We start from the raw sequence: 25,778 nt of genomic DNA on the forward strand, positions 1-25,778 counted from the left end.
AGGAATAACCTTTGATAGGCACTGCATGGTACCGCATGGTACCGCATGGTACTGGATGATTGGGGATTTATTGTGACTTGACTGTGGCGTGCGCGTATGCGTTACTGCGCCAGAAGGAACATTTTACTATCTCTTAAGTCGGGGGTCTGGTTGCGGGGGTTCGAGGACATTCTGTAATAGACCGCGGGTTTATATTCCTAAGGTAGGAAAACAATATGGCGCCACAGGGAAGGTGAATAGTCAAACCAAAGCAGGCTGGAGTTAGCTAACAGATATTTTAATAACTGATTTTACATTTAATCTCTTTTGAGCTTCGCTATAAAAATTGCATCTATACTTGTACTTTATGCTTTAATCTTTTTGTTATTTATCTAACTATACCTATTGGCTTCTTATTTGTTAGAAAATGCTTGGTTTTTTGTGATTGGTTGATGAGAAGCGCGGATTTAAAAAAAGTAGATTTTTAATTCTCCTAATAAAGCTATTAACATGCCGTCCTGCTGTCAGGGGGTGTTAATTTTAATTAAAATGCTAGCTATAGCTATTGGTAGGCAGTTGTATAATTTAATTATTCTACAATTGGATATTTATCTTTCCTAATTGGTCTATCAACATGGTTTTTGCCGCCTATCGCTGTTTCGTTGCATGGTCGCATTGATTTTTTTTAAAAAAACCTACCTTTTGATGGCCCAAAATATATATTTCTTTAGCTATATTATGTTAGTGTCTCCAAAAAGATATAGTGTTTAGAGTTTGTTTTGATTTAAGAACACATCCACTGTGTTACAAATTCTTTGTTTTATGGTCAAAGCTGCTTCTGGAAAAGGGCTAAATTTCCAACAGGACATCTCAACATGGCTGCACATAGCGTAAATCTCTATAATAATAGCCATATTCCGTATGTCTGTCTCTGCGCGGACACCCGCTGAGTTAGAAAGTCATGTTACGGAAACACAAATATCAAATGCGATATATTTTTATCCACTTTGTTGCGACGGGTTAATATAAAGGACGTGTGACCCTGTGGATTTTTCCACGGATTAACGACTAGTATATATATACTACCTGTATTCTCATGGAAGAATCCACTGAATCTCTCATTGCGTCCTTTTGAGGGGTGCCAAATAAAAACATAGCACATAGGAATTTGAGTTTTTAAACATCACAATTTGCATTATTCTATATCTATAACCGCTGAAACAAAACGTACAAAAAAATAAACATGTGCAGCAATAAAAAAAAGCCCTGGGATTGAGGTTGCTCACAATTTCCATTATATTTATACCTGCTGAAACAAAACGTTTAAAAAAATAAGCAGGCCCAACAAAAAAAATAAAAATAAAATAAAAATGCAAAAGGTCTAACACAATCGAAGGTGTCTAATAACGGTTATGTAAAAAGTTAAATCTGCTAAAACTATATACTTGCTTTGCCATGTCAGAAGTGCACCAGGGAAAATGGTATACCAGACATTAGAAAATATCGTTAAGTCACACAAAAAAGGTTATTGCAAAATTTCCACAACCTACAGTCTGTAATGCATCATACCAAATTAGCTATTTAGTCTATTGAATACAGCAAAACCCTCCCAATGCGCAAACGTGCAGTGCATGATAACAATGCAGTGTTTTCGAATTGAAGAATTGAATATTATTTTAAATGGTAACGTAACAGATGTAAACATTGATTTAACTTTATTTACATTAAGTTTTATTATAACGACATCAACTACTTTGTAGCGTTAAAAACAGTAACAACGAAAAAATACTTTCTACATTTTATATAAACTCTTCTCTATTATATACACGCTGCATTTTATAAGAATAGTGTTTTTTTTCGTTTCAGCCTTCATTTTCTTAACTTTCCCTGGTGTACTTGCCCATTGCTTTGGAGAGAAAAAGGTTCAGTCATACAAATTTTTGTATTAAAACAAACAACTAAGCTTAGACATATTCTTAGGATATTCTGACCCATTGTTTAGAGTATATTCTTACAAAAAAATGTTAAGTATGTTCAGGCTGAAGACAAAACATATTTAACTTCATATTTAAGGGTAAGTTTAGCTGGAAGCGTGTAAACAACTTAAAAACGATATTCACCTGAATTTATTTCCCTACCAGATAAACAACACACCTGGCTTTCTCAGTAGTTGCTAACGTTCTGTGGATAAAAGTCCAATCAGTTTTTTACTTCGATTACTAAACTTCGCTTCATCCCAAAGAAAACAAATTGAAAATTTATAGCTAGCTACAATTGTCTGATACATTTCCAATGAGTCGCTCTGCAACAACATATTTGTTTTGTACATTTGAGATTTGAATTACATTCATATTCGAATGCGATACAACCTCGGTCCCAGAACACAAAAATGGAGAATATAGAAGAAACAAATAAGCTTTAATCTAACCTCATGATGAGTAAACATTGCTTGAAAAGTGTGTAAAATGAAAACAACAACTTCGTTTGGAACTCAAAGTTTCATGCGTTCGTTGGACACAATCTTCAGCCAACTGACTAAAAAATTTACAAAGTTAACGTTTAATATTCAATATCATGTTCTCACGTATATGCAATGACTTCATTTGACGTCAGTCATTAGTGTCAAAACTGGCCAACAAGTATTTGTTTTGGTGTCTACATTTTGATATAAGTTCATTTTTCTGGTTCAAAAGGTTGTTTCCTTTGAAGGTTAAAATTTCATACTTTTCGTTAAGGCAGGGGTTACAGTTTTTTGAATTGGGTTTATACGGGGAACATTTTTTGATAATTTTCCATCGAATTTTTGGTGTTTCTTTGTTCTTCTTCAATCGCCATACTTCTTTTGATAAGGCTGTATCATTCATGTATCGTTCTGTGTTGAATGATTTCTTATGGTTTGCGTAACGTTTTTTAAATGCCACTTCGCTAATGCTAATATATATATATATATATATCAGAAATTAAACAGTAAGTATTGAATCGGACATTACCAGTGCAAAAAAAAAATATATATAAAATTTTACTTTGCCTAATTGTACTGCAGTTATCATGTGATAGCTGCTTCGAAAACAAGGATTTGTATATATATGTTGTATTTTAAATGTGTTTTCTTATATTAGAATATATAGATATGAATATCTGGAAAAGTTAATTGGTCAAAAAATTAATGAGTTACGACGTTTATATAAATATGTACAATGGCTTCAGCAAAATTAAAAAAGAAAACGATAAATGAGACATTTTTAAGTCCTGAGCAGACACGGACAATAAAGCCTGCAGATTTCAAAAATCATCAAAAGGTACTTTATAGAACAGAAATTTTTTTGTATATAATATAAATAATTTTTCCTAACACTTATTCTAAAAAACGAAAACAATTTTTTTTTTAAAATTTTGATGCAGAAGTAAAGTTTCAAGGAATGCACATTATGTATATTGAAGTTCTTATTCGAACACATGATTTTTAAGCTTTAGGAAATAGTTTAGTAACTTAGTTCCATCGTTAATTTTTACTATCGTAATTTTGTTGATTGTCTTTTCTAAACTTTTGTCTAACTGTCCTTGGAAAAATTTGACTTAAAACTTGTTGGGTGCAAATATTGCAACTAAAATCCTAGAATTTTATATTCTGTGTATGCAAAGTACCAGTTCATAGTCCTAAAAATATATTTGTAAAGATGATCAAATATCCACTTGTTTGTTTAGCTAGTGTGTCAATTGAAGTCAAACCTTATTTCTAATCCTATTTTTCGTATGAAATGTATAATACGTCACCTTTAGAGCAAGATATGCCTCAGGAACTACAAATTTTACCTTTTTATTAAGACATATTTTTTTTTTCTTACCACTCCAGACTGGGTGTGGCTTTTAAACTTTGAAGAGCAATAAAATATATGTATATACTATATATGTGACCTTTTCTAAAAATTTTTACAGTATGCTTTCTGTTTTTAGTTGAAAGATCTCAGTCAAGATGACCTTATTGAGCTGTTGTGTCTCATGGAAGCTGAGCTACAAGCCAAAGATGTTCTGTTAAAAGCAATTTTGGTAAGTGTTAGGTCCAATTTAAAGGAGAGAGTTATTTTATTTGAAAAATAAAATTTCCAGCATCCTTGAACGGGGACCAAATTTATGTTAAATGCCCTCTGGGTTTTAGACTGTTTCGAATATGCAGAATGTTATATTAGTTTCTACTCAATAATTTTTTTTCTGGTTTATGCACGGCACTTGTTCTTTCATATCTTTGTGATATATATTTTCCTTCATGTTCACAAAGTTTCTCTTTGTCATTATGTGCACGAAATTCCTATTTCTCAAAAATTGGCAGACAAATAGCAACCATATTGTCTGTATATATTGATTTTTACTAGGCAAAAGTCTGCAATTTTTTTTTGGTTAAAAGTATGTTGGGCAATAGTTAGTAATAGTGTGACTTTTAAGCTAAACTTTGTGTCCACTCCCTGTTATCACAATGTTAAGAGTATCAGCAATATATTTGATATATCAGGATATCATCATTGATTTCAGGCTGTAATAGTCAGTCAGAACTATATTTTAATTCTTTATAATAATTTGAAGGGTTCAATTGTTTTATCAAGATGGTTGTATCAAATTTAACAAAATTGGCCAACGAAATTACTCTTATTTTTCTTTCTTTTTCGTTCTTCTTTGTATTAAAACATTTGTATTTATATGTTATTAGCTAGGTAGATAGATCTGCATATTTTACATGGGTAGCCTCACAAATATCGAGGGATATACCCTGTCTATTATTTCCAGGAGGGGGCATGGCTTAGATAGAGAGTCCTAAAGTATTTAATGCTCTTTTTGAGCTATGCAGACCCAATTAGGGCACGCGCTTTACTAGACAACTCCCGGCAACATCCAACGGCCCACATAATGTGCCATCTCCCTAATTTCCCTGACATGGCTTGGGTTAACACGAGGCTATGGTAACATTCAATCGCCCATGTTGAATCGCTGTCAAGAGGAATCGAACCCCGGTCTCCCGCACAGAGTACGAGAGCTATAACCACTAATCTATGGCGCCATGTCTGTTATGGGGTAAAAGAAAATGAAGATCTTTTTGTATAAGAACATGCATTAATTAAATAATTTGTCGTCAGCGCTATTAATGTGCTGGCTAATGATGAAAAAATTTATTTTCAGATCAATACTTTAAAAATTTATATGAAAAACCTTATAATATATTTTTATCATCAAAAAGTTTATCACACAAAATGTGATAAGGACCTATTAGAATATCCTGTTTTTTCGGAGGAATACTAATAGGCTCTTTTATAGAGGAATAATAAGTCAGTATTTAACAAATAGTGGCTTTAAACGTAAACATGGCTGCTGATCTAGTTATATTTAAAAGTCTGAAATTATTTCCTTACTAAGGTTATGTGAACTTTTAAAAACAACTATAATGATCTATAACGATTAGCAAAAGAGACATCAAGTGTTTTGTCAGATACATGCTCGTTGTCAAATTGTTATATTGCAAATGCTTTTCCTTCTGCAACCACAAAGTCGGTTTCATTTGAACAGAGGGAGGAATAAGATATGAATGAAATGTGCGCATATTAAAGCAGGTTATATAAATGGAAGACACAGATATGCTTGTTGCTTGTAGTTGCAATGAAAAATTCATAGTGTGGTTTAACCTTCTTGAAATATTGATTTGCTACTAGAGAAGTCGTTGCTAATAAAACGTATGTAATGTATATTCATCAAAACATCAAAAAAATTGTGTCGAACTGAAAATCAGTTGTTTTTAGTCGAGAAAGAGAGAAAAAAAGAGTGAGAAGAGAGAGAGAGGTTTGGAGAGGAGAGGAGAGAGGTTATCATGGCTAGCTGGAAGGAGATATTGGAAAGAAATATCAACATGCAGAAGGCTATTTTAAGCTCCTTCGATGCGATCTCAGATGTCTTAAAAAAGAATATGATAGTAGGATGTGTTTGTCGTTTCATCACTTCTTAAATAGAAATTGATGCCACTTTGCAAATTTTAATTCCAGATGTGATTCTTGACTAGTCACCAGTCATAGATGATTTTTTTTTCGATTCGTGTGATTACTGGTTCGACGCAAAACGAATTGGCGATTTAAATGGAGTCTAAGTCCTACTTCTTTTTTGTTTAAGCATTTCATACTGTTGTTTTAGCATTTCATATTTCATAATATTCGTTTTTTCTAGTGTGGCAAAGCTGGCGTCGCCCTTCCATTATCACAATTGCTGAATGATGTTGAAACAGCAGCATTGGAAGAAAACGAAGCGCAAACTAATTTGCTAGAAGAGGAAGACGAAATCTGGCTTGGCGAACCTTCAGCTCATTTGAACCACGTGTCGGCTTATCATCAGGTGGTGCGTGAACAGATGCAGTCGATTGTGGAGACGTTACAGTCGCAACATAAAAAGGTAGGAACCTAAAAACTGTTCTTAGCATTATGTCGAATCAACCTTGCACAGAGTTGATATTCCCATACTATATTACATACTATATAGTATACTGTATACAATACTATAGTGCATACTATATATAGTATACTGTATACCATACTATAGTGCATACTATATAGTATACTGTATACCATACTATAGTGCATACTATATATAGTATACTGTATACCATATTATAGTGCATACTATATAGTATACTGTATACCAAACTATAGTGCATACTATATATAGTATACTGTATACCATACTATAGTGCATACTATATAGTATACTGTATACCATACTATAGTGCATACTATATATAGTATACTGTATACCATACTATAGTGCATGCTATATATAGTATACTGTATACCATATTATAGTGCATACTATAGTGCATTTTTTCTAGTTCGAAAAAAGAAGTCATTTTATTTATTTTTATATAATGACGAAATGAAGTTTTAAATAATGACTCTGAAAGAATTGTATTTTTGTAACGTGTCTAAATTAATCGATCCATTATTTGGCTATTTAGATTGTGCTTGGTTCCATCATATTGGATTTTAACATCATGTTTTTATCAATTATCTTTATATATCTTTACATATTTCTTATACTGTCCTTAACAAATTTGTTTCGATATTGGGTGAACGCGCCAGCACTACTCCAGGAATTTAGTATTTTGTCGACCATTATATCTTAGTCCTAAGATTAACAAAATATGTCGATAATTTTGTGAATTGACTTTTTTTTCAAATATATAAAGCTTGGGCACTAAAATATACCTTTAGGGACCTTTTGCGAACTTTTTTTGTTATAAAACAAAAGGGAGTATGAATCTGCGCGATAAAAATTTAACAATTATATTCTGTAATTAAAAATCGACTCGATTTCGTGCAAGATTTTGTGAAATCGTGCAGTAGCGTGCCCGGGTTATGTTTTTACAAATTTTTGTTTGCGATCAATGAATTAATGATGTATACAGCAACCTGCGTATTTAAAGTTGTTTACATTCTCCGCATAGGTTGTTGATCAACTCGACGAGGAAAGACATAAACATGCAGCCGACACGGCACAAGGTGATGACGTCACGTATATGTTGGAAAAGGAAAGGGAACGATTACAACTACAGGTAATGTAATATTTTTTTAATGAAGTTGAAACAAGGACGGAGTGATTCTGTGAAAACATGTGTATTCTACAAAGCCATCATTAGAAACTCGATGATGAAAGATGCTGATACGAAACCTGTCTAATGCGTCAGGGTTAGACGAGACAAATTGTTCGTTGCAAAATATCTTTCATTTTATTTGATGGGTTGTCATATTAGGAGAAACGCACCTTGCGTTAACCAATTCGCGATTTCAGGAAAGCTTTCGCTGGCAAAAAATTATCATTTTTGTCGTCACCCAAAGCTTATGATCTTAAAATTATAAGATTTTAACATTGTTTTCTTACTTTGTAGGTTGAAGCTGAACAGGTAAAATATGAAAAATTAGAAAAAGAGCGAGACGCATTGTTGAAGGTAATCGAGACCGAACGCCGCGAACAATACAACACGTTTAATAGTCTGATGAACGATTGTAAAGCGTTTGCGCTGCAGTTGGTCCAGCAGACGACGAAACTGGAGAAATACCAAAAAGACATTGACAAAGAGAAACAAAAAAACAAAGTGCTTAGCGAACTGATGGTCAACGAGACGCAAAAGTTTAAAGACAGATTGAAACTTTACGAGGACGAAGTGAACGATTTTCACGTGTTAGAACAAAAGAAAGCCGACCTAGAGGTTAAGCTGCAGCACACCGAGAAAGAATGCAAAGAAACTTACCGACATCTTAACGAAGAACGAATTAAAAACGGAAAGCTTAGGTATCAATTAAACCAGTTACGTAAGCAGCTACCAGACTCGGCGTACGACTTTGATGACGGTGGCGAGGACGTGTTGTTAGTACAGGATCAAATCGAAATTCCGTTTAGGCAAGCGCGAACTTCGGCAATACAGTTAAGCAACGAGTCCGACCGAGAATCTCCCGAACCTTCGTCGATGGTCCCACCGGGAGTGGCTGTGCAATCTGCAAAAGTTGCGACAGTGCAAAAGTCGTCGTCTGTAAAACAAAATAAAGTTCTTTCGCCGCACGGAAAGCAAGGACTTGTCGTCTCTGTAAATAGTCTGAATCAAAATCCCAATTTTAACTCGTACGCCGACAATCACAAAAGACATTCTTTCGAAGAGCGAACGTACTCCCGTGATTATGGAAGTGAGGATGGAGCGAAACGAAACTCTTACGAAGGTACTATTAATCATGTCAATTATGAAGGAGTCGAGACCGCTCAACTAAGGACTACTAATACTATGAGATATAAACATAACTCGTACGAGGAAGTGCGCAACGTAGGCTCTCCTTCGTTGACGTTAAAACGAAATTCCTACGAAGGCGATACTAAAAAGGTAGCTCCTGCGCCCCCTAGACGCGGGTCCAGTTTAAAGACTCCGGACAAACCACCGGTGGTGAAAATACCGCAGCAACTGCAACCTAGAAAAACGAATCAATCAAACAGTTTAACCTACGCTCAATCTAGAGCTGGATCTGCAGGTAAGAAATATCTTTTTGTCGTTATACTTTTGTTATTTTTATGTTTAAAACTTTTGGAGGAGCCTTAAGAATATGGTTGACCTTAAATTCCCATTTGCGAATATTCTACGAAAAAATGCATCTGATCATGCGCAGTCTCGTTTTTTCTTATTTTACTTTGAAACATGGAAAGAAAAAACAGTTTCTACTTAGATATAACCAATGTGAATGCAGTCGGCATATATATTTTTGCGGACAAATTTTATCAGAGGTAATTGTTAATGTGTTAAAAAAAGGTTTGTTTGCGTTGAACATTTTAAATGGATTAAAATTTGAATAAATGTTTTCTAGAGAATTAACCATTCGCAAGGATCCGCATGGCATTTAATTTTCTGTGGAAATTGCAAAAAAAATATACTGTTATATTCCGTGCTAAGTCAACAGCTGTTTTTGCATGTTTTTTTCTCAGTATTTCTGAAATGTAAAATATAAATAATATACCAAAAGTGTTTTATCATGATGATCTCGTAAAACATAAACAATAATTCTCGTAACTATTCTAGTTACGACATCGTCCCGTAATAAGATGTCGCGTAGAGATTCTTCTAATTTGACCATGATAGATTAGCTTATGTTGTGGGTCGATGTTATGGAAAGTCTTGTTTCTTTGGCCGGTGAACGATGAATTGGCTGTTACTAAATCAAAAACAAATATGCAAATCTAAAACAAATACAGTGCACTCCCGATAACTCGAACCCCCAATAACTCGAACTTTCAGTAACTCGAACTGTTTTTAAATTCCCGTTGAACCTTCACTAATACTTTCTCACGAAAATCACTCGATAACTCGAACATTTGTTGAATCGAACCATTTTTCCTGTCCCCTGGACAGAAATTCCGCCGATAACTTCAGAGGAAAAATGAAAACAATCTCAGTAAAAAGTGACTACTTTTCTTTCAATAATATAAATTGTTCTTCCAAAGTTGACAAAAACTTTTTTCTCCTGTAGATTGTAAAATGCACGGAACTTGTAAACCCTCCCCATCGCCAAGGTTTAATCTATGACTGTATACCTTTCTTGTTAGAACAGAAAAGAAAAAAAACATTTAATAACTCGAAGTATTTTCGCTTATCGGCCAAAGTTCGAGTTATCGAATGCCCCGGTAAGTCTAAAATCCGATTACTCGTACTATTTTTTTGGTCCAATGGAGGTTCGAGTTATCGGGAGTGTACTGTATAACAGATTTCTGTTGGTTAAAGATAAGGTCAATTCATAAAATAATTAAATTTTTTAAACTTCTAGGATGTGTAGATATTCAGAATTAAAATAGCCAGCGTATTAAAAACCATGCTCTATAAAATTAAGTATACTATAACACTTCATTAAATTCTTACTAATTTTTTTTAAACTGAACATCTATTTTGTATGCAACTATTCTGCAAATTAACCAATTGTGATTTAAATTTTAAAACGTTAAACTTTTTTTTTCTTCTTTCAGGAGTGATATCATCCACGAAGTTTTAAATTTAACTCGATGCACCATTAAACATGTAAAGTCTGACTAAACGAGCACTGGCTTCTGCTAATATATGCCGACCTTGAATGGTGGATGAATACACTTTAAACTTCCATAGTATAAAATATGCTGGATCTTACTTCTTAAGTTTGACTCACAAATTGAAAAATGTACCCTAAACGGCAAATCACGTTTGTCAGGGAAGTTAATGACGTGACGTGTAAAAGTTCAACGTCTGGACGTGTAAAAATACCGTCGTGACGTGTAAAACTTCAATTTTGTGACTTGGAATAGTTCAGCGTCACGACATGTAAATTTTTAGCGTCATGACGTAAGAAAACAACGATGTAACGATCATAAATTCGACTGCTTTTAACTTGTGAGTCGCAAACACTATACATAGTTATAACGGATTTCATATTCCTATTTTGAACGTATATATGAGAGAATTTATAGATTACGCGTCGGTTTAATTGACAGGAAAAACTACATCTATATATGTAATATATATATATATATTTACAACCATTTGTGGAAACCTTTGCGCGAGTAGCGACAAACTTTTTGTTTTATAAGAGTATGTGTGATAAGAATATCAGGTTTGCATTTCAGGTTAAAAACAATAGGTCTATTGTTTAAAACAATAGAGAAAGAAAAATAATGACCAGCCTGGTTAGAATTATGGTATTCTTTTAAAAAAGCGTGTACGCTTCCTTCTCTTTGATATGATTTTTATCAAAAACTTTCCGCAACAAGTATTAAGACTTCTTATCGTTAAGGAAACGCAAAATTCTTCTTCAAGAATAAGCCGAGCTTTGTGGCAATCTATTTTCTGTGCTGGCATAGATTTTAGAAGATGTGCTCTATTCGCGATAATTTTCGCCAATTTTGATACTCGCAAAAGCAAAATGTGCGAAAATTAATACGTTGAAAAAGTTAATAGAAATAAATCATAAAACTTAAATTTTCAAAACGCTGTCCAATTTTTGTGCAGCTGCCATAAAATATTCTGGCAACATCAAATTTTCAGACTGCGGCGCCAAAGTCTTGTGAGTTATGACACTAACCGCTAAAACTACCCAATTTTATTTATAAAATGCTTAAAAACTATACCTCAAATTGAACAAAAATTTATACTTGCTCGTTTTTACTCAATTCTTGAAGTGCAGAAATTGATACGCGCAAAAAATTAACTATATGTCCGTTTTGCAAAATTGATTTGTGCGACTAGTCTTGTGTGAAATTGATTCGCGCAAAAACAAGGTCGATAAGACTACTTTGTCGTTCGGACTTAACTACACAACCTTGCGTAGAGAGAAATCCTGAATACCAACAAAACAACATTACGCTCAACGAAAAACTGTGGCTCTGATTTTGTTTTCCATCGCGGGAAATCTTGTCCCTAACCTCTGTAAGTATTTCTGGTCTGCAATTTTTACTGATTTCTTTTCCGTACAAATCACTTGCTAACTTCTTAATTTGTAATCGACCGGTTTCTACTCAGAAGTTTATAGCTTTCTGGTCTGTGATTTGTACGAGTGCTTATGGTTAAGTTTCTTTGTTAAAGTCGATTTTGTTTACATTTTGTAGATAGTATTATCTCCATCATAACATGAATATATTTTTCGAACGTGTTGTTGTAAACACTGAAGATATTTAATGTATAAACCAGGCTTAAAGTTAACGAGATGTTTAAAGTGCTTCTAAGAAATGTTATTTTCTTTCTTGTTCTACCTGCTCTTGTACCAGCACAACATTAAAAATCAGGCCATTATATGGGGGAGTGATAAGTGAATGGAATCAGGGGTCAACATTAAAACGAAAATTTTGAAAAATAATAATCTTAGAGATAATTATTGCACGACCAATTTGCCGGCAATAAAATTAAACAAAGAAGGAAATTCTTATTAATACTTGTGAGGATAATTTTAATGTCAAAACTACTCGCTACTATAAAGTTTTTTTGCTTTAAAATTAACTTCGACTATAGGAGCCTGTTGAATGGGTAGGTTAGAAAACTTTTCTTTGCGACTGAAGTATGTTTCAGAATTTGGTAGATGTAGCATCCATCATGACAAACAAATAAACAAACAAAGATGACAGCCTCATCTTCATGTCTGCTTACCATGTCAAGTGCTTAACCACCAAAAAAAATCGAAAAACTCAAATATATTGATTGTTGTGGTGTGCACTTTACGGAAAAGGTCCTAATTATATGTCAGATTACTACTTAAGACAATCAGTATGACTTCTGATTTATACCTTGTTTTTTAAAAGTTCTTTGCAGCTTTAATAGGGCGCCAAAGTGAACATATTTTCTTTATTATTTATAACGTCAAAATGGAATTAAAAAATAATCTTTTCAAGAATATTGATGCGTATACGCAATAAAGATGTTAACATATTGCGAAACCAAATAATAGACAAAAATGCAATAAACTGAATGATCGTGCTATACGCCATATGGCGTAATATTGCGTGTTTCGGCGTAAAAAGGGCGTAAGAAAGGCAAAGAAAGATATAGATACCAATATATTTAATCGCACTCATTGTTAAAAAAATAAATAAAAATTTTTGATTAATAAACGCCATTATTTTTGAAACTCACCTCCGGCAGATTTATAGGAAATGCTATTAAGCAATCAGAATTGACAGACCCAAAAACCTCCGCTGTATGTCGAGGGCTATTCTTTCCACAAAATAAGATTTGCGTCTGCTTTCATCGCTAAATACAACTTGTTTTTTAAAAACTATTATTCCTTTTAATAACTTGTTAAATTGAATCCACGACAAATATAGAAAGCTTTTCTGTTAGGTAAAATTAATCCGCCAAAAAATTCCCCATGCAAGTTAATCTCTAAATAAAATTTAAGTCGAAAATTAACTTTTCTGATCATCTCCTCCCCTAAGCCTCTTTTACATCTCGGACAGAACCCATATTTCAAAGGAACAAACATGTAATCACGCCAGAGCAAAGAAATAGCCACAAGCGATCGTTTGCTTGAGAGACTGTTGAACAGAATTTACGTAATGGATCTATTCTTTAGTAAATTTAAGTTCTCGGATTTGAAAACAATATTAGTTTGAGCCTGAAGTTGTTCTTACTTTGTTGTTATTTTTTGTCAAAACCTTGTGCTAGTGTTCTTATAAAATCGTTCTTATAAAAAATCGTGTAATTTGTTTTCATCCAAGACACACAGAATTGCTCCGGAAGATGAATTCGAGTAGTTAACCCAATGAGTCATTACTCTAATCTAGAGTACACAACGATGGAAAACGGATATGTGATGAAATGACCATGCACTCAATACAAAATTGAGATTTTTACGCAGCTCTCATTATATTTACGACACACTGTTATACAGCTGTCATTATACTTACGACACATTTTTACGCGGCATCATTATATTTACGACACACGCGGCTATCATTACATTCACGATAAATTTTACGCGGCTATCATATTTACGACACACTGTTACGCAGCTGTCATTATATTTACGACACAAATTGCGCCTGTTATGTTTCAGTTCCTTTTTGTTTTTTCTAGATGAAACTGTTCCTCTTATGTTGGTGGTTGTATGTGCGTACGGAAGCGGTAAGTGTTTTACGTATGTTTTCTTATTTCTATCAGTAAATGTTACTTCAACCTCCGCAAGACTGAGGTATCGTCCTCAGAGCTTCGAGCTTCTAGACGTTTTTTGTTAAGCAGTAGAAATACAGTAGGAACCTCTGCGGATGAGATTGCATCAAATGATAATATCAATTTTCTCGCAGTTTTTTTGTGAGGGTTAATATTTTATATATATATTAAAGAAAGTGGATTCAAAAATGTTGTAAGAAACATATATAAAAACAAAGTAAAAATTTTGGGAATAAAATTTAGATTGTCTCATTTTGAGTCCATTTGTTGCTTTAATCTTTGTTTGGTGAATGTTGTCTCGCAGTTGACGTATTTTAATGTACCTGAAAATTAGTCTTAGCAACAGTTAGAGCTATAGAGAGAAAAATATACTTGAAACATTGCAAACATAAACACGCAGCTTAGTAAACAAAGATTTTCATTGGTTAAAAACGTTATAGGACCTGTTTCTGGCTAACTAGTTCCTCATCGTGTATTTCCAAAAAAATTTTAGAATTTAGAAAGAAATCTCAAGACGTACTCAAAGTTCATTTTTTTTTTAAAAAAAAAAAGATCATGTCACCACTATTGAAGAGATTTTCGCAATTACTTTTTTTTCTAGAGTTAAGACAAGACGCAGAAGAAGAAATGGATTTTCTCTCTTTGATCCACGTGACGTTGTCGTGTTCGTGGTATGAATTAACTTGTTTAATTAACGAAGCGTTCGAGAAAGAATCTTTAGTTCGAATGAACGAAGATGAAGGTACGCAGAACTTGTTGGTTTGCAAACATTTGTGATTTGTGTTGTAAATGAAAACGCTCTTAGCAAGTACGATAGTTTGGGAGGTAAGGGGAGATGTGGTAGACAGGTAGGGAAGGTGAGATAGAGATTTATGGATGATATTTATCTACAAAATAAACTGTTAAAATCATCTAAAAAAGCAAATTATGTTCGTTCGTTCGTTCGTTCATTTTCACATTTAAGAATGGCGCAAGCGAATATAATAAAAGAATTTTTTATCGGTAGCGACACTGTTTTGAATTTCCCGGTTTCGTGATGCATCTCGGAACAGCTGGGGTATCTGAGAAATCAAAACATTACAAAAGCATTACGAAAAATCGAAGACTACAGCCATTTTGGAGCTTGGAAATTTGTTTATGCTTAGATTTTTGTAAAATAAGAATTAATGTTGTAGCTTGTAGCTTGTAACCTGTAACCCCCCCCCCCCCCCCCCCATTATGGTGTTTTATGTTATAAATACAGTTATAAGCATGACAGGACTTTACATATCACTTTTCTGTAAACAAGTCAACGTTGTCCTCGTGGCTTTCTTGTTTTTTATTTCCATTGAGATAACAAGTCAAATCGGTGTTAGAAACAATATGATCTAGATATCAAAGATAGCAACATTTTTGACAAGTTCTTATAGGACTTTGCTTTGTATGTCTGCATGAAAATTACCCTTGACTAAAATTTAGTTTTAGCAAAATACGTATACTAATCAGGTATCTATACTATACCTATATTTGTTTTAAAAATTTATGGTTTTAAAGGAACCGTTTTATTGAAGCATGAGGCACAGAAAATTTGTTAGAAGCAAAATTTAATCAGGACTGGAAGGAGAGCAGCTGATCTAATCTCATTTGTATCTGATTACTATCACTTATAGAAATATATTTAACAATTTTATTTAAAAAATCTTTGCATAGTGGTAATTTCTTTACTAAACATTTGTGGAAGTATGTATGTTTTAAAAAAAAATGTTTCAAGCGAAGCACTAATTTATTTGAGAAAACATAATTGTGCATGATTTTTGTAGTAAATAAACAACAAAGTCAGCATAAGTAGCTCCAGTTACATATCAAATAAAGATGACCGGGTGTTAAGATATAGAAAACCTCGGATGTATCAAAAATGGAACTAATGCGAGAGTTATACCATGTAGCATGATCAAGCATATTTTTATCACGAGCACTGTAAAGGACATTTGATTTCCAAACCTCCTAAACCGTCACAGCAAGTACAGGCAATAAGACCATTTGCACTAGCACCAATCATATGTTTTTCATGATGTTTTTTCAGACCAGCATCTTTGCAAAAAACCCTTTATGCAAACTCTTATATCTCTTCCTAGCATAAACTTCGTGTTCAATACCCCATAAAAGTGATGCAGACTTTGCAACTGGTTACAGCTCAATATCTAGGAACAAAATTATTTACTTCTGAAATGTTACGGTTTAAACGCCTATATTAACGAAGAATAGCATGTGCCAGTAAAGCTGTGACCGTAAAGGCAATCAAACGATGATGTGTTCGACTTTGCCCTCTAGCCAAAATTTTAATTTCTAATATCTGTGCTTCAGTACTTTTTTTCTTTAATGATTTGTAGAAATTATCGGATTTAAATTGACCCATCACAGTTCCTTCATATTTAATTACATTCCATTTTATTAATTCTTTCTCAGTAAAAAACATGATTAGAGCAAATACAATCCAACAAATTTTTTTCTTTACACCAAATTCAGATAACCCAGCTGTCCGGCGATGCATTGCGAAACCGGGAAATTCAAAATAGTGTCGCTATCGATGAAAATTTCTATTGCCGGACGCTAGGAAAGCTTGCCACTATTTTCTTTTTTAAGTAGAATTTGCAGTAGCGGAATTAAGTTTGAGTATGTCAGGCGCAGTCACCTGAAAGCTCCAACTTCTTCTGTAAACACACACTTTACGCTGTTTATATTTTTTCTCCTTTTAGATCCATCAAGCGATAGCATAGCTTCGTATGAGTATAATAACGTATTGTGGACAATGCTCGACTACCCTACTGTTAGCCTGTACAACATGTTATCGCTTGCACCAACATCCCATGTTATCATCAGAATAAAAGGTTTGTTTTAATTTTACGTACACGGTACAATTCGGTTAAGTGAGACCTTGGATAGCCAAGACTTTTGTTTAGTCTTGGAAAGTGCAAAATTCTGAACTTCTGAAGAAAATGAGGACAGAAGAAGTTCATGTGCGTCGGTGACTTGGTACTGTATGTATGATTCACTAACCTGTGTGTAGTTTTAACCTGAATTTCTTGACCGATTGAACTTCTGTTCCACTAATCAAGACATTTGTTAACATAATTAACGGGTTACTTCGTTCCCTAGCGGAAATTATAGTACAACGCAGTTCTATAGTCCGTAGTATATTCATTTGAAACGGAATTGTCAGCTGTATTCCGGTTTCTATTATATTGCATGCCTGTCGTATGTAACATCCACATTTTTTCGATAAGCAAACATGAAGAAAACTTAATTTATTCAGACGCCAAGTGTTTAATCACCTGCATTGATAAGAGCTTTTAATTCAGACCGCTTAAACAACATTCTATTTCCAAATCCATAGTATCCATTCATATGCTTTTCTCGCATTTATATATAACAATGTATTAAATCACTGGGAGTAATTTGTTGTGGTTTTTATATCCAGTCTCAATTTGTTCCGATTTTTTTACGTTACTCCTGTCAATCGCTCTTTGTGAAAAAATTACTATAGATCTTACAAAAAAAGTTTTTTATTTTATATCTGCAGATGGTAAAATTACAATATGAAGGTAAACTGCAGTAGGCCAGTGTTGAACAAACATAGCTAACAAGATTTGATTACACAGAATCTCAGATCTGCAATACTCTTCTTCATTAACTAATTGAGCAATTAGCGGGCAAACCGGGCACCTCTTGTGAAGGATGCAAAATTGATTTAATCAATATTAATCTCGCTAAATGCAATATTAGATTACAAGTCCACTATGTAATAATTCTGTGAAATATATATGCTTTAAGTTTTATATGAGAAAATGTTGCAAATAAAAAGATCTTTTCAATGTTTAGGTATCGTAGAAAATTGCTTCGACGATCTTTCTTATTCCACTATGATATCAAATCAAGCTTTGGAAGAAAGCATTCGAATTGTAAGTACATATTCGACCATGCGCTTTTCGTAAACATAAAAAAACTAGTCGATTAGGCCCGTGGAAAAATCCACTAAAGCAGAATAAAAAAAGGAGCATCATTTAGATTTTGATGACGTCGGCAACCTATCCACAAAAAAATCAATGAGAACCTTGTTTTTACATTGCCTCTATTGTGTAGAGCTTAAACTGCTGATCAAGAAAATGTATATGATCATGTGCTTTAGTTGAGCGGTTAATGAGATATAAGGATTTAAATATTTTGCTGACGTCAGCAATGGCCCGTCAAAACCTAAAAAAAATTTTCAAACAATTTGTATACCTGTTTCCATTATGGTATAGATCTTGAAACGCTGATCAAGAAAATGTAAAGGATCATGTACTTTTGATAAATTGTTGCAGAGATATTGGGGTTTAAATGTTTTTGATGACGTCATTAACCCGTCCATTCCGAAACGGATTCGGGACCCAGGTTTGGGAAACTTACCCAAATTGGTCCCAAGTGGTCCCTAGTTACTCACGCAGTGAAAAATCATTGACGTCACCACCTCGTTTCCAAGTTATTTGGCTTTAAAGTTTTAGGTGCACTATAATGGCTTCATTAATTTAATATAGGATATTGACGTTAAAGTAGTGTTATTGACGTCGCGCCGTAATGTCAGAAATTTTAACATTTGAGACATAACTTTTTCGGCTACATCAAAGGAAAATAAGCATATCCACTTTGCCTGTTACAAACAGACACAGTCTCTGTATTATTATAAGAGACTAGCCGGGAAACCCGGCGTCGAATCGCCGGGATGAGCCACAAGTAACTGTTGTTGAACGCCCTAAGGAGCTCTTAAAAAGAACTGCAAACTGTGCGACACAGTCAGGTGGAGCGCTTTAGTACAGGTATGCAGTATGTCGTAAATCAAGTGAAGCGCACACACCATTATAGTGTTGCGACTGTAACATATTTTTCAAAAAATAACTTTCCGCAACAAAGGCTGAAATAAAAACACAGTTTACAACCGTTGTAACTCCGTCATAGCAAAAACAATCGGTCAATATTATTTTATTTTGCGGAATAAGTTTTTGTAAAACTTAAAAAATTAATCGTGACAGCGGACTGAGCGCTTAGTACAGTTAAATGGTGTTACACAGTTGTATAGGGATAATACCCTTTTGAAAAAAACTTTCTTGCAGACTCTATTTAAATGAAAACACAAGAAACAGTCCTTCGCTTCTTGCACAGGGCTAAGCGGTTAGTCCAGGTAAACAATTTTGTATATTCGTACAGGCGTTATTCCCAAGAAAGTTTAAAAATTAATTGTCACAGTGAGCTGACCCGCATAGGCGTTACAGCCTTTTCCAAAAAACAGGCTATTGTTAACACTGAGCTGACCGCTTAGTACAGTTAAACAGACTTGAACAGTACCCTTCTCCAAAAAAACTTTATCACAACTTCGGTTTAAATGACAACACAGGAAACAGACTGTCGTTACCACTCCAGCTAAAGCAATTGCTCAGCCATTTTATTTGCCAAAAATGTTTTAAGAAAATAATTAAAGATGTATAGCTACCTAGCTAAACTGCATTTAGCCTCAGATTTATTGCTGAGAATATTGCGATATTGGTAGCCAAACTGAATTTTTATACTATCACTTTTTAGGTAAATATATGAGATAGCTAAATGGCTATATCCTCGACATAAAAATAAATGTTGGGTTGGAGAAAAACCTTTTATACCAAACAAAATTAGTAAAAAGTAAGGCTATTAGCTAGTAGCCTTATTCGTTCCTAGCCAAAAATCCTAAAACTCGTGCGTTTAAGATCTGCACGTAGCTAAAAAACGTGACAATATATTTATCTTCACATAAAAAAACCAAATATTACAAATATATAAAGCTTATAGAAGACAAAAAGGTGAAGCAGACTTAGAAACAACACTGACCACCATTACTTTTTAAAAACTAAAATGGCCATCATGTTTCTTCGTTGGCATGTCTAGGCCGCGAAAGTCTTGGTTTTTCAGACAAAATACGGCTATTATTATAGAGAAGTATCTTATGTTTCTGCATTTACTCTTTGAAATGACTTAATATTTTGTGAATTTCTCTCACCTAGAGAATAAAAAAAATCCTTTTTTCCATTCTGATTGAGCAGGGTTGCGGAAAATTTTAGGAAAATAAATTTACGAATTGTTATGGTGTTCTATATGTTGCATTATATTTGAGAACTAGTCGGTGGCCCGTGGAAAATCCACGGATTCGCCCGTTCTTTTTATACATTGCGTGCCTCTCACTACTTGCGGTACCATTTTGCGTGACAGACAGACAGACGTATACGGGTATTATAATATAGACTAGTCGTTGCCCGTGGAAAAATCCACGGGTTCGCCCGTCCTTTGAATTTACCCGGGGCAACAAAGTGGATAAAAATATATCGCATTTGATATTCGTGTTTCCGTAACATCATTTTCTACCTTAGCGGGGGTCCGCGCAGAGACAGACAGACGACGGCTATTATTATAGAGATATATTTCTTCATCCGATATAGATCTATCAAGAAAAGAAGTTGATGTTGACAGTAAATGAAGAAAGAGAAGGAGAACACTTTACCTCATGTATTTCTCAGTGGATCCAGGTTAGTTGGTTGTCATGGTGATAAATACAATAACACAAAATTTTAATATTTGCATCAGTAGAGAAACTAAATTTTTCCTACTAATATATGTTATACAAAAATTGGTAATGATAGTGTTAATGTTGTCTTAAATCCTATCCTTTTGTTTGGAGTTAATAGTGCTGCTAAAATTATGTTATATACTTTGTTGTTTTTACATCTTCTTTGTTCTGTTTTAGAGGAAAGAGGAACAAAAGGACATACGCTGCAACGTAATCAAAGTTAACCATGCCGAAAATAGAAATGTTTCAAATCTTATTAACACCTTACGTAGATATGGTAGGTAGCTGAAATGTTGCACGAGATTTTGTGGACTATCTAGTTAAGTTATAAAAGTTCAACAAAAAACGAAAAAAACTTTTAACAAAGTGCAGCATAGAAAACTTTTACTTAGATTTCTTTTCCCAACAGGTATTTTACAAGACACCGAACAAGAAGATTTAAAAGAAAGGTTTATATTAATTTTAAATGTGGATTACATGGAGAGAGAAGGGTTCACCTCAGTGGTTTTGGACCTACTGACGCACAGTCCTGAGAAGAAGACGTCATTGAGTGTGAATGGCTACCACGAGGAGGAGTGTCATTGTCTTCATAAGGATGTGTTTGTAATGGCGTACGTGACTAGTGACAGGTGACTGCATTTCTTTACTTTTCAAAATGTTGATGAAGGGTTTTGTTGTTTCTAAAGAGTCGAGTCCTTTAGGATTTGCCGAAATGTAAGCCTATGTAAAGGCAACGGAATGCTTAGTGTATAACACAAAAACATTTTTAAATTCACAATGTCCTCCCATATGCCTTGTTTTTCTAAAGTCATGGTGCTATTCGATTGTTGCTATCAATTCCATTCCTAAAGGAGTTTTTAGTGTATAACACAAACATGTTTAAATTGAGATTGTCCTCCCAAATGCCTTGTTTTTCTAAATTCATTCGTATGTTGCTATCAATTCCACCTATCAAAAAAAGTATGATCTGTCTAAGGTACTCTATTTGATACTGTTCGCGTAATATGTCACATCATTCTAACCTTTTGTTCTAGCTACATTTTAATTTTAGAGTGAATACTTTAACACAATCTTCATACCGCTTATTTAAAATCATTTCTCTACCATTACTTCTTCCTGGATTGGTACACAGATGGTTGAGGGAGAAAATCATTCAGCATTCTGCAAAAACAGCTGATAAAATGTAAGAAGATTTTCGATGTGTTCAGAACATATTCGTGCTGTCATACTGCTTTAAAAATACGCGTTTTTTAAAAAAAAAAACGTCTAAATTTGAACTGAAGCTGGATGTGGTTATTTTTCTATGGTCTTTCAGACTTAAATATCTTTATTTGTGTTTTTTAAATGTAGTGAGATATTCGCTCAGAAATACTAATAATGGTGAATATTTTTAAGGTTGGAAGAAATAGGTGGCGTTGAAGTTGGCTTATTGTAGACAGAAAACGCACACTAGTAGCTACAAAGAACGAAGGCCTGTTTAGAAATAATTGTTTCTTGGTAAATCTAGACTCGCTATATCTTTCTTTAGGGAGATGAATGACACAGTAAAATGGCTATCAAATGTTTATCACAGTTTACATAAAAGTTTTTTCAAGATAGAGTTGGCGCATAAATTACCTGGTAAGTTTGTAGTTACTTAAAATCCTTGGCGCGCAAAAATTGGTTTAACTTAAAGTTCTGTCAAATTTCGAGAACATAAATGCTTCATATATGGTTTCAAGAAAGCATTGGCACTTAAAGAGATTCCTTTATTAAAAATGATATTTTTATATGCTGTGGAGGATAAAAAGTTTTTATTAGGTCCTTTGGAAATTTTTAAAAACCTTTTTTCGTTCTCAACTTATTCAGCATTTAAATATTTAAAATTTGAGAACTTATGATGTCATAAGTACTTTTCTAAAAATGCTGACGTTCCATTTCTACCTTTAAATAAAGATGAGATCACTTTTAAGCTACAAAACTTCATATATGTCAAGATATCATCAGGAGCATAAGTCCACACTACTCAAAAGTTTTGATATTTTGTAAGTTTGCAAGATATTTAAATTATTAATTCATGCTTATTACATTATTACATCACTAGTCGATAAGGCCCGTGGAGAAATCCACTTAGGCAGATGGGCAATAGAAAAATAGGTTGTTTTAGATGTTTTGCTGACGTCAGCAGTGAAGATCTCAAAAAAGTTAGAGAAATTTATTTTATTATTTTATTGTAATGTGTAGAGGTTGAATCACGCTGATCAAAATAATGTGTAGGATGATATGTTTTCGAGGAACGCAAAAAGAGATATAAGTGTTTAAAAATTGTGCTGACGTCAGCAAAGGCCCGTGAAAACACAAAAATTTTTTTTCAGAAATTCATGTACCTGTTGCCTCCCTCGTATAGATCTTGAAACGCTGATCAAGAAAATGTATAGAATCATGTACTTTTGACCAACGGGTACAGAAATATTGTGGTTTAAAGGTTTTTTGATGACGTCATAAACCCGTTCTTTCCGAAACGGATTTGGGGACCCAGGTTTGGAAAATTACCCAAATTGGTCCCAGGTGGTCCCTAGTTACCTACGCGGTTAAAAAACATTGACGTCACCAACTCGTTTCCAAGTTATTTGGCCTCAAAATTTTAGGTGCACTGTAATGGCTTCATTAATTTAATATAGGATATTGACGTTAAAGTAGTGTTATTGACGTCGCGCCGTAACGTCAGAAAATTTGACATATTAGAGATGCATTTTTCGGCAACATCAAAGGAAAATGAAGACATCCACTTTGCCTGTTACAGACACACGGAACTGGCGTATTATTATAAGAGATCAATGATGATGTCATAAGGTCAGATGGAAATCTTTGAAGCTAATTATGTCAAGAACGAAAAAAGGTTTTTAAAAAATTCCAGAAGACTTTTTATCCTCTTTAACATACAAAAATATCAACTTTAATGCAAGAATCCCTTTAAGTGTGTCTGGAGAATTTTATATGAGATTAAATTTGGGCTATCCTTTAACGTTAATGGCTCTCAAACACCTGAACGTCGAATTACAAATGCCATAAAGACCACAAGTTAACTATGCTGAGATAAAAAATCACCTAGGGAAATTTCTTTGGTTTAGATATTAGCGTCTACATCGATGCGCCCATATCCGACCGTGCGGAGCTTCTAGAGTAAGTCATTAAATTCATTCCTATATTCGTTAACCTTTATTGTTTTGATGTGACACTGGAACTACGGCTTAGAATATAACACAGCTTCATCTATGTTCTATAGTATTTTGTTAGACTATATAACAAGGAACAAAAACATAAATAAATATATAAATATAATAGATTAACTCTTTAAATACGCAGTAGTTTATGAACAGATCCTTTTTTCAAATCTCAGGAATAGCCAACGCCAAGTGTTTGTGAATGACACAGTCACTTTTCTTTAAGGTGGACAAAGCAGCTATGGACTGAAAGTATCGTCCCGTGTGTTGAAGACAGCGTGAGGAAGCGAACTGGTGGAGTTGCTGGTTCACAACAACAAATTCTTATCAAAGCGACATTGAAAACGCTTTATGAGAGAGGTATAAGACCAGGATGCCCGTTTGACTTAAATTTATGATTTTAGTGAACGGAGGGTCTACCTTTTGAAATAATAAATTCTCCTATTCCAATCCATGGTGATACCATAGGAAATTTAATTTGAGTAGCTTAGGTTATTAGTTGTCATTATTTATAGTTTAAAATATTAGTTTTTTTATTATAGCCAAGTTCCAATTCTCAGATTGTATATCTCGAGTTTTGTGGGGGAAAAATTTTTATCGTCTTCACTATTCGCCAAGGTAGGCTGGTACTTCGAGTAACAGTCTATGTTATCTGAACAAATTTAAATAAGCGTCCACACTCGAATAGCTTCTGTCTAGAAAATTAGTTTCTTCTTTCAGTTTTGATAAAAATACTTCAAACTTCCCTTTTCTTAGTCAAGGAAATAACAGTCTCTCGGTTATGTAAGAGGTTGGATCAGCCCCAATATCCTGCCCAACAAGTTGTCGAATCGATGTTAAAGTTTTTTCTTGCGATTAATAGTATAATCGTAGAATAGATGCTTTATTCGCCATTCATTTTGACGGAAATTATTAAATGGGTGCCCACTTTGCTAATTCTGGTTTTTATTTGTTTATGTTGTTTAAGCGATGAAGTATCATCAAATTTCGTCGTTTAAACAATCTGCTGTGTTTGTTTAAATGAAGGATAAACACCTTCCGTTGTTACACAACGACATGGCATACCTGCGCTAACCAAATCCATTTTAGGTAAAGAACAGGAATTAGTAATCTTATGTGGAGGTCATGTGACTTGTCGAAAGCGAATCCTCCACTCTTAGTAGTCATGTGAGAACTTTTCTGTGAATCAATGTCTAGATCGATTCGACGATTCGTGGAACGGAATATTGGCATTGATGTTACTTTGTATGTAAGCATCTCTCTGAGGAGCATATTGGTCTGGCAAGCTAGATCAATTTTCCAGAGTTCGCGCTAAAGGCCTCTTAACATAGCTAGAGAACCAATGTGTTCATATCATTGGTTACGTTTTTTCATCAATAAAATCCGATATAGCGTTATTTATTACGTTTTGCTTTATGTGACATTGAATATTGCATGTATGTTTTCCCAGTTTTAGAGCAATTTTGTGAAAAGAACTTATTTAATGCTATATCGTTCAGCTACCAAAATGTTTTATGAAGTATAGTGACCATTCTGTGTTACTGTACCTTTATTTGCAGCGTTTATACTGTGAATTCTCATAATCTTTTGAGAAAAAATAAGTACAAGTGAAAATATATTTTTGTATGCCTGGCTTGTGTGTAATGATGTTTATTTATATCAACGTTTCGTTCTTGTTGTTATGGCAACAAGGACTTCAACGTCACGTGACAAGATTATTTATGCTAATGTATATACCAGTCATTTATTTTTATACGTTATTTTTGTACTTAAATTTTCGGCCAGAATAGAATTAGATAAGAAACAA

The 25,778-nt window shown here is 33.9% G+C and overlaps 1 protein-coding gene across 3 annotated transcripts; it reads left to right on the forward strand.

Annotated features, from left to right (window-relative positions):
- The first annotated feature begins 3,076 nt into the window (after positions 1-3,076).
- LOC130624973 (uncharacterized) lies at positions 3,077-25,778 on the forward strand. 3 transcript variants are annotated; one of them, XM_057440044.1, is made up of 17 exons: positions 3,077-3,278; positions 3,934-4,026; positions 6,181-6,402; positions 7,451-7,558; positions 7,892-9,020; positions 14,069-14,116; positions 14,763-14,903; positions 16,897-17,028; positions 18,020-18,099; positions 20,641-20,727; positions 20,946-21,045; positions 21,178-21,397; positions 21,820-21,951; positions 22,297-22,388; positions 23,879-23,930; positions 24,198-24,331; positions 25,061-25,778. In XM_057440044.1, the coding sequence occupies exons 1-17, from the start codon at positions 3,177-3,179 to the stop codon at positions 25,129-25,131; spliced, it is 2,943 nt and encodes a 980-aa protein (XP_057296027.1). In that variant the 5' UTR covers positions 3,077-3,176; the 3' UTR covers positions 25,132-25,778. The 3 variants fall into 3 exon arrangements, with proteins under 3 accessions (XP_057296027.1, XP_057296028.1, XP_057296029.1); XM_057440045.1 differs by having other exon boundaries at positions 25,169-25,778; XM_057440046.1 differs by lacking the exons at positions 3,077-3,278; positions 3,934-4,026 and adding an exon at positions 5,604-5,932.

Source organism: Hydractinia symbiolongicarpus, chromosome 14 (assembly GCF_029227915.1).
Source record: "Hydractinia symbiolongicarpus strain clone_291-10 chromosome 14, HSymV2.1, whole genome shotgun sequence".
NCBI lineage: Eukaryota > Metazoa > Cnidaria > Hydrozoa > Anthoathecata > Hydractiniidae > Hydractinia > Hydractinia symbiolongicarpus.

Coding starts and splice junctions, on each gene's coding strand:
- LOC130624973 (XM_057440044.1), top strand. CDS start 3,177: ATGGCTTCAGCAAAATTAAAAAAGAAAACGATAAATGAGACATTTTTA. Junction 7,559..7,891: donor GGGAACGATTACAACTACAG/GTAATGTAATAT, acceptor CTTACTTTGTAG/GTTGAAGCTGAACAGGTAAA. Junction 23,931..24,197: donor GACCGTGCGGAGCTTCTAGA/GTAAGTCATTAA, acceptor CTTTTCTTTAAG/GTGGACAAAGCAGCTATGGA.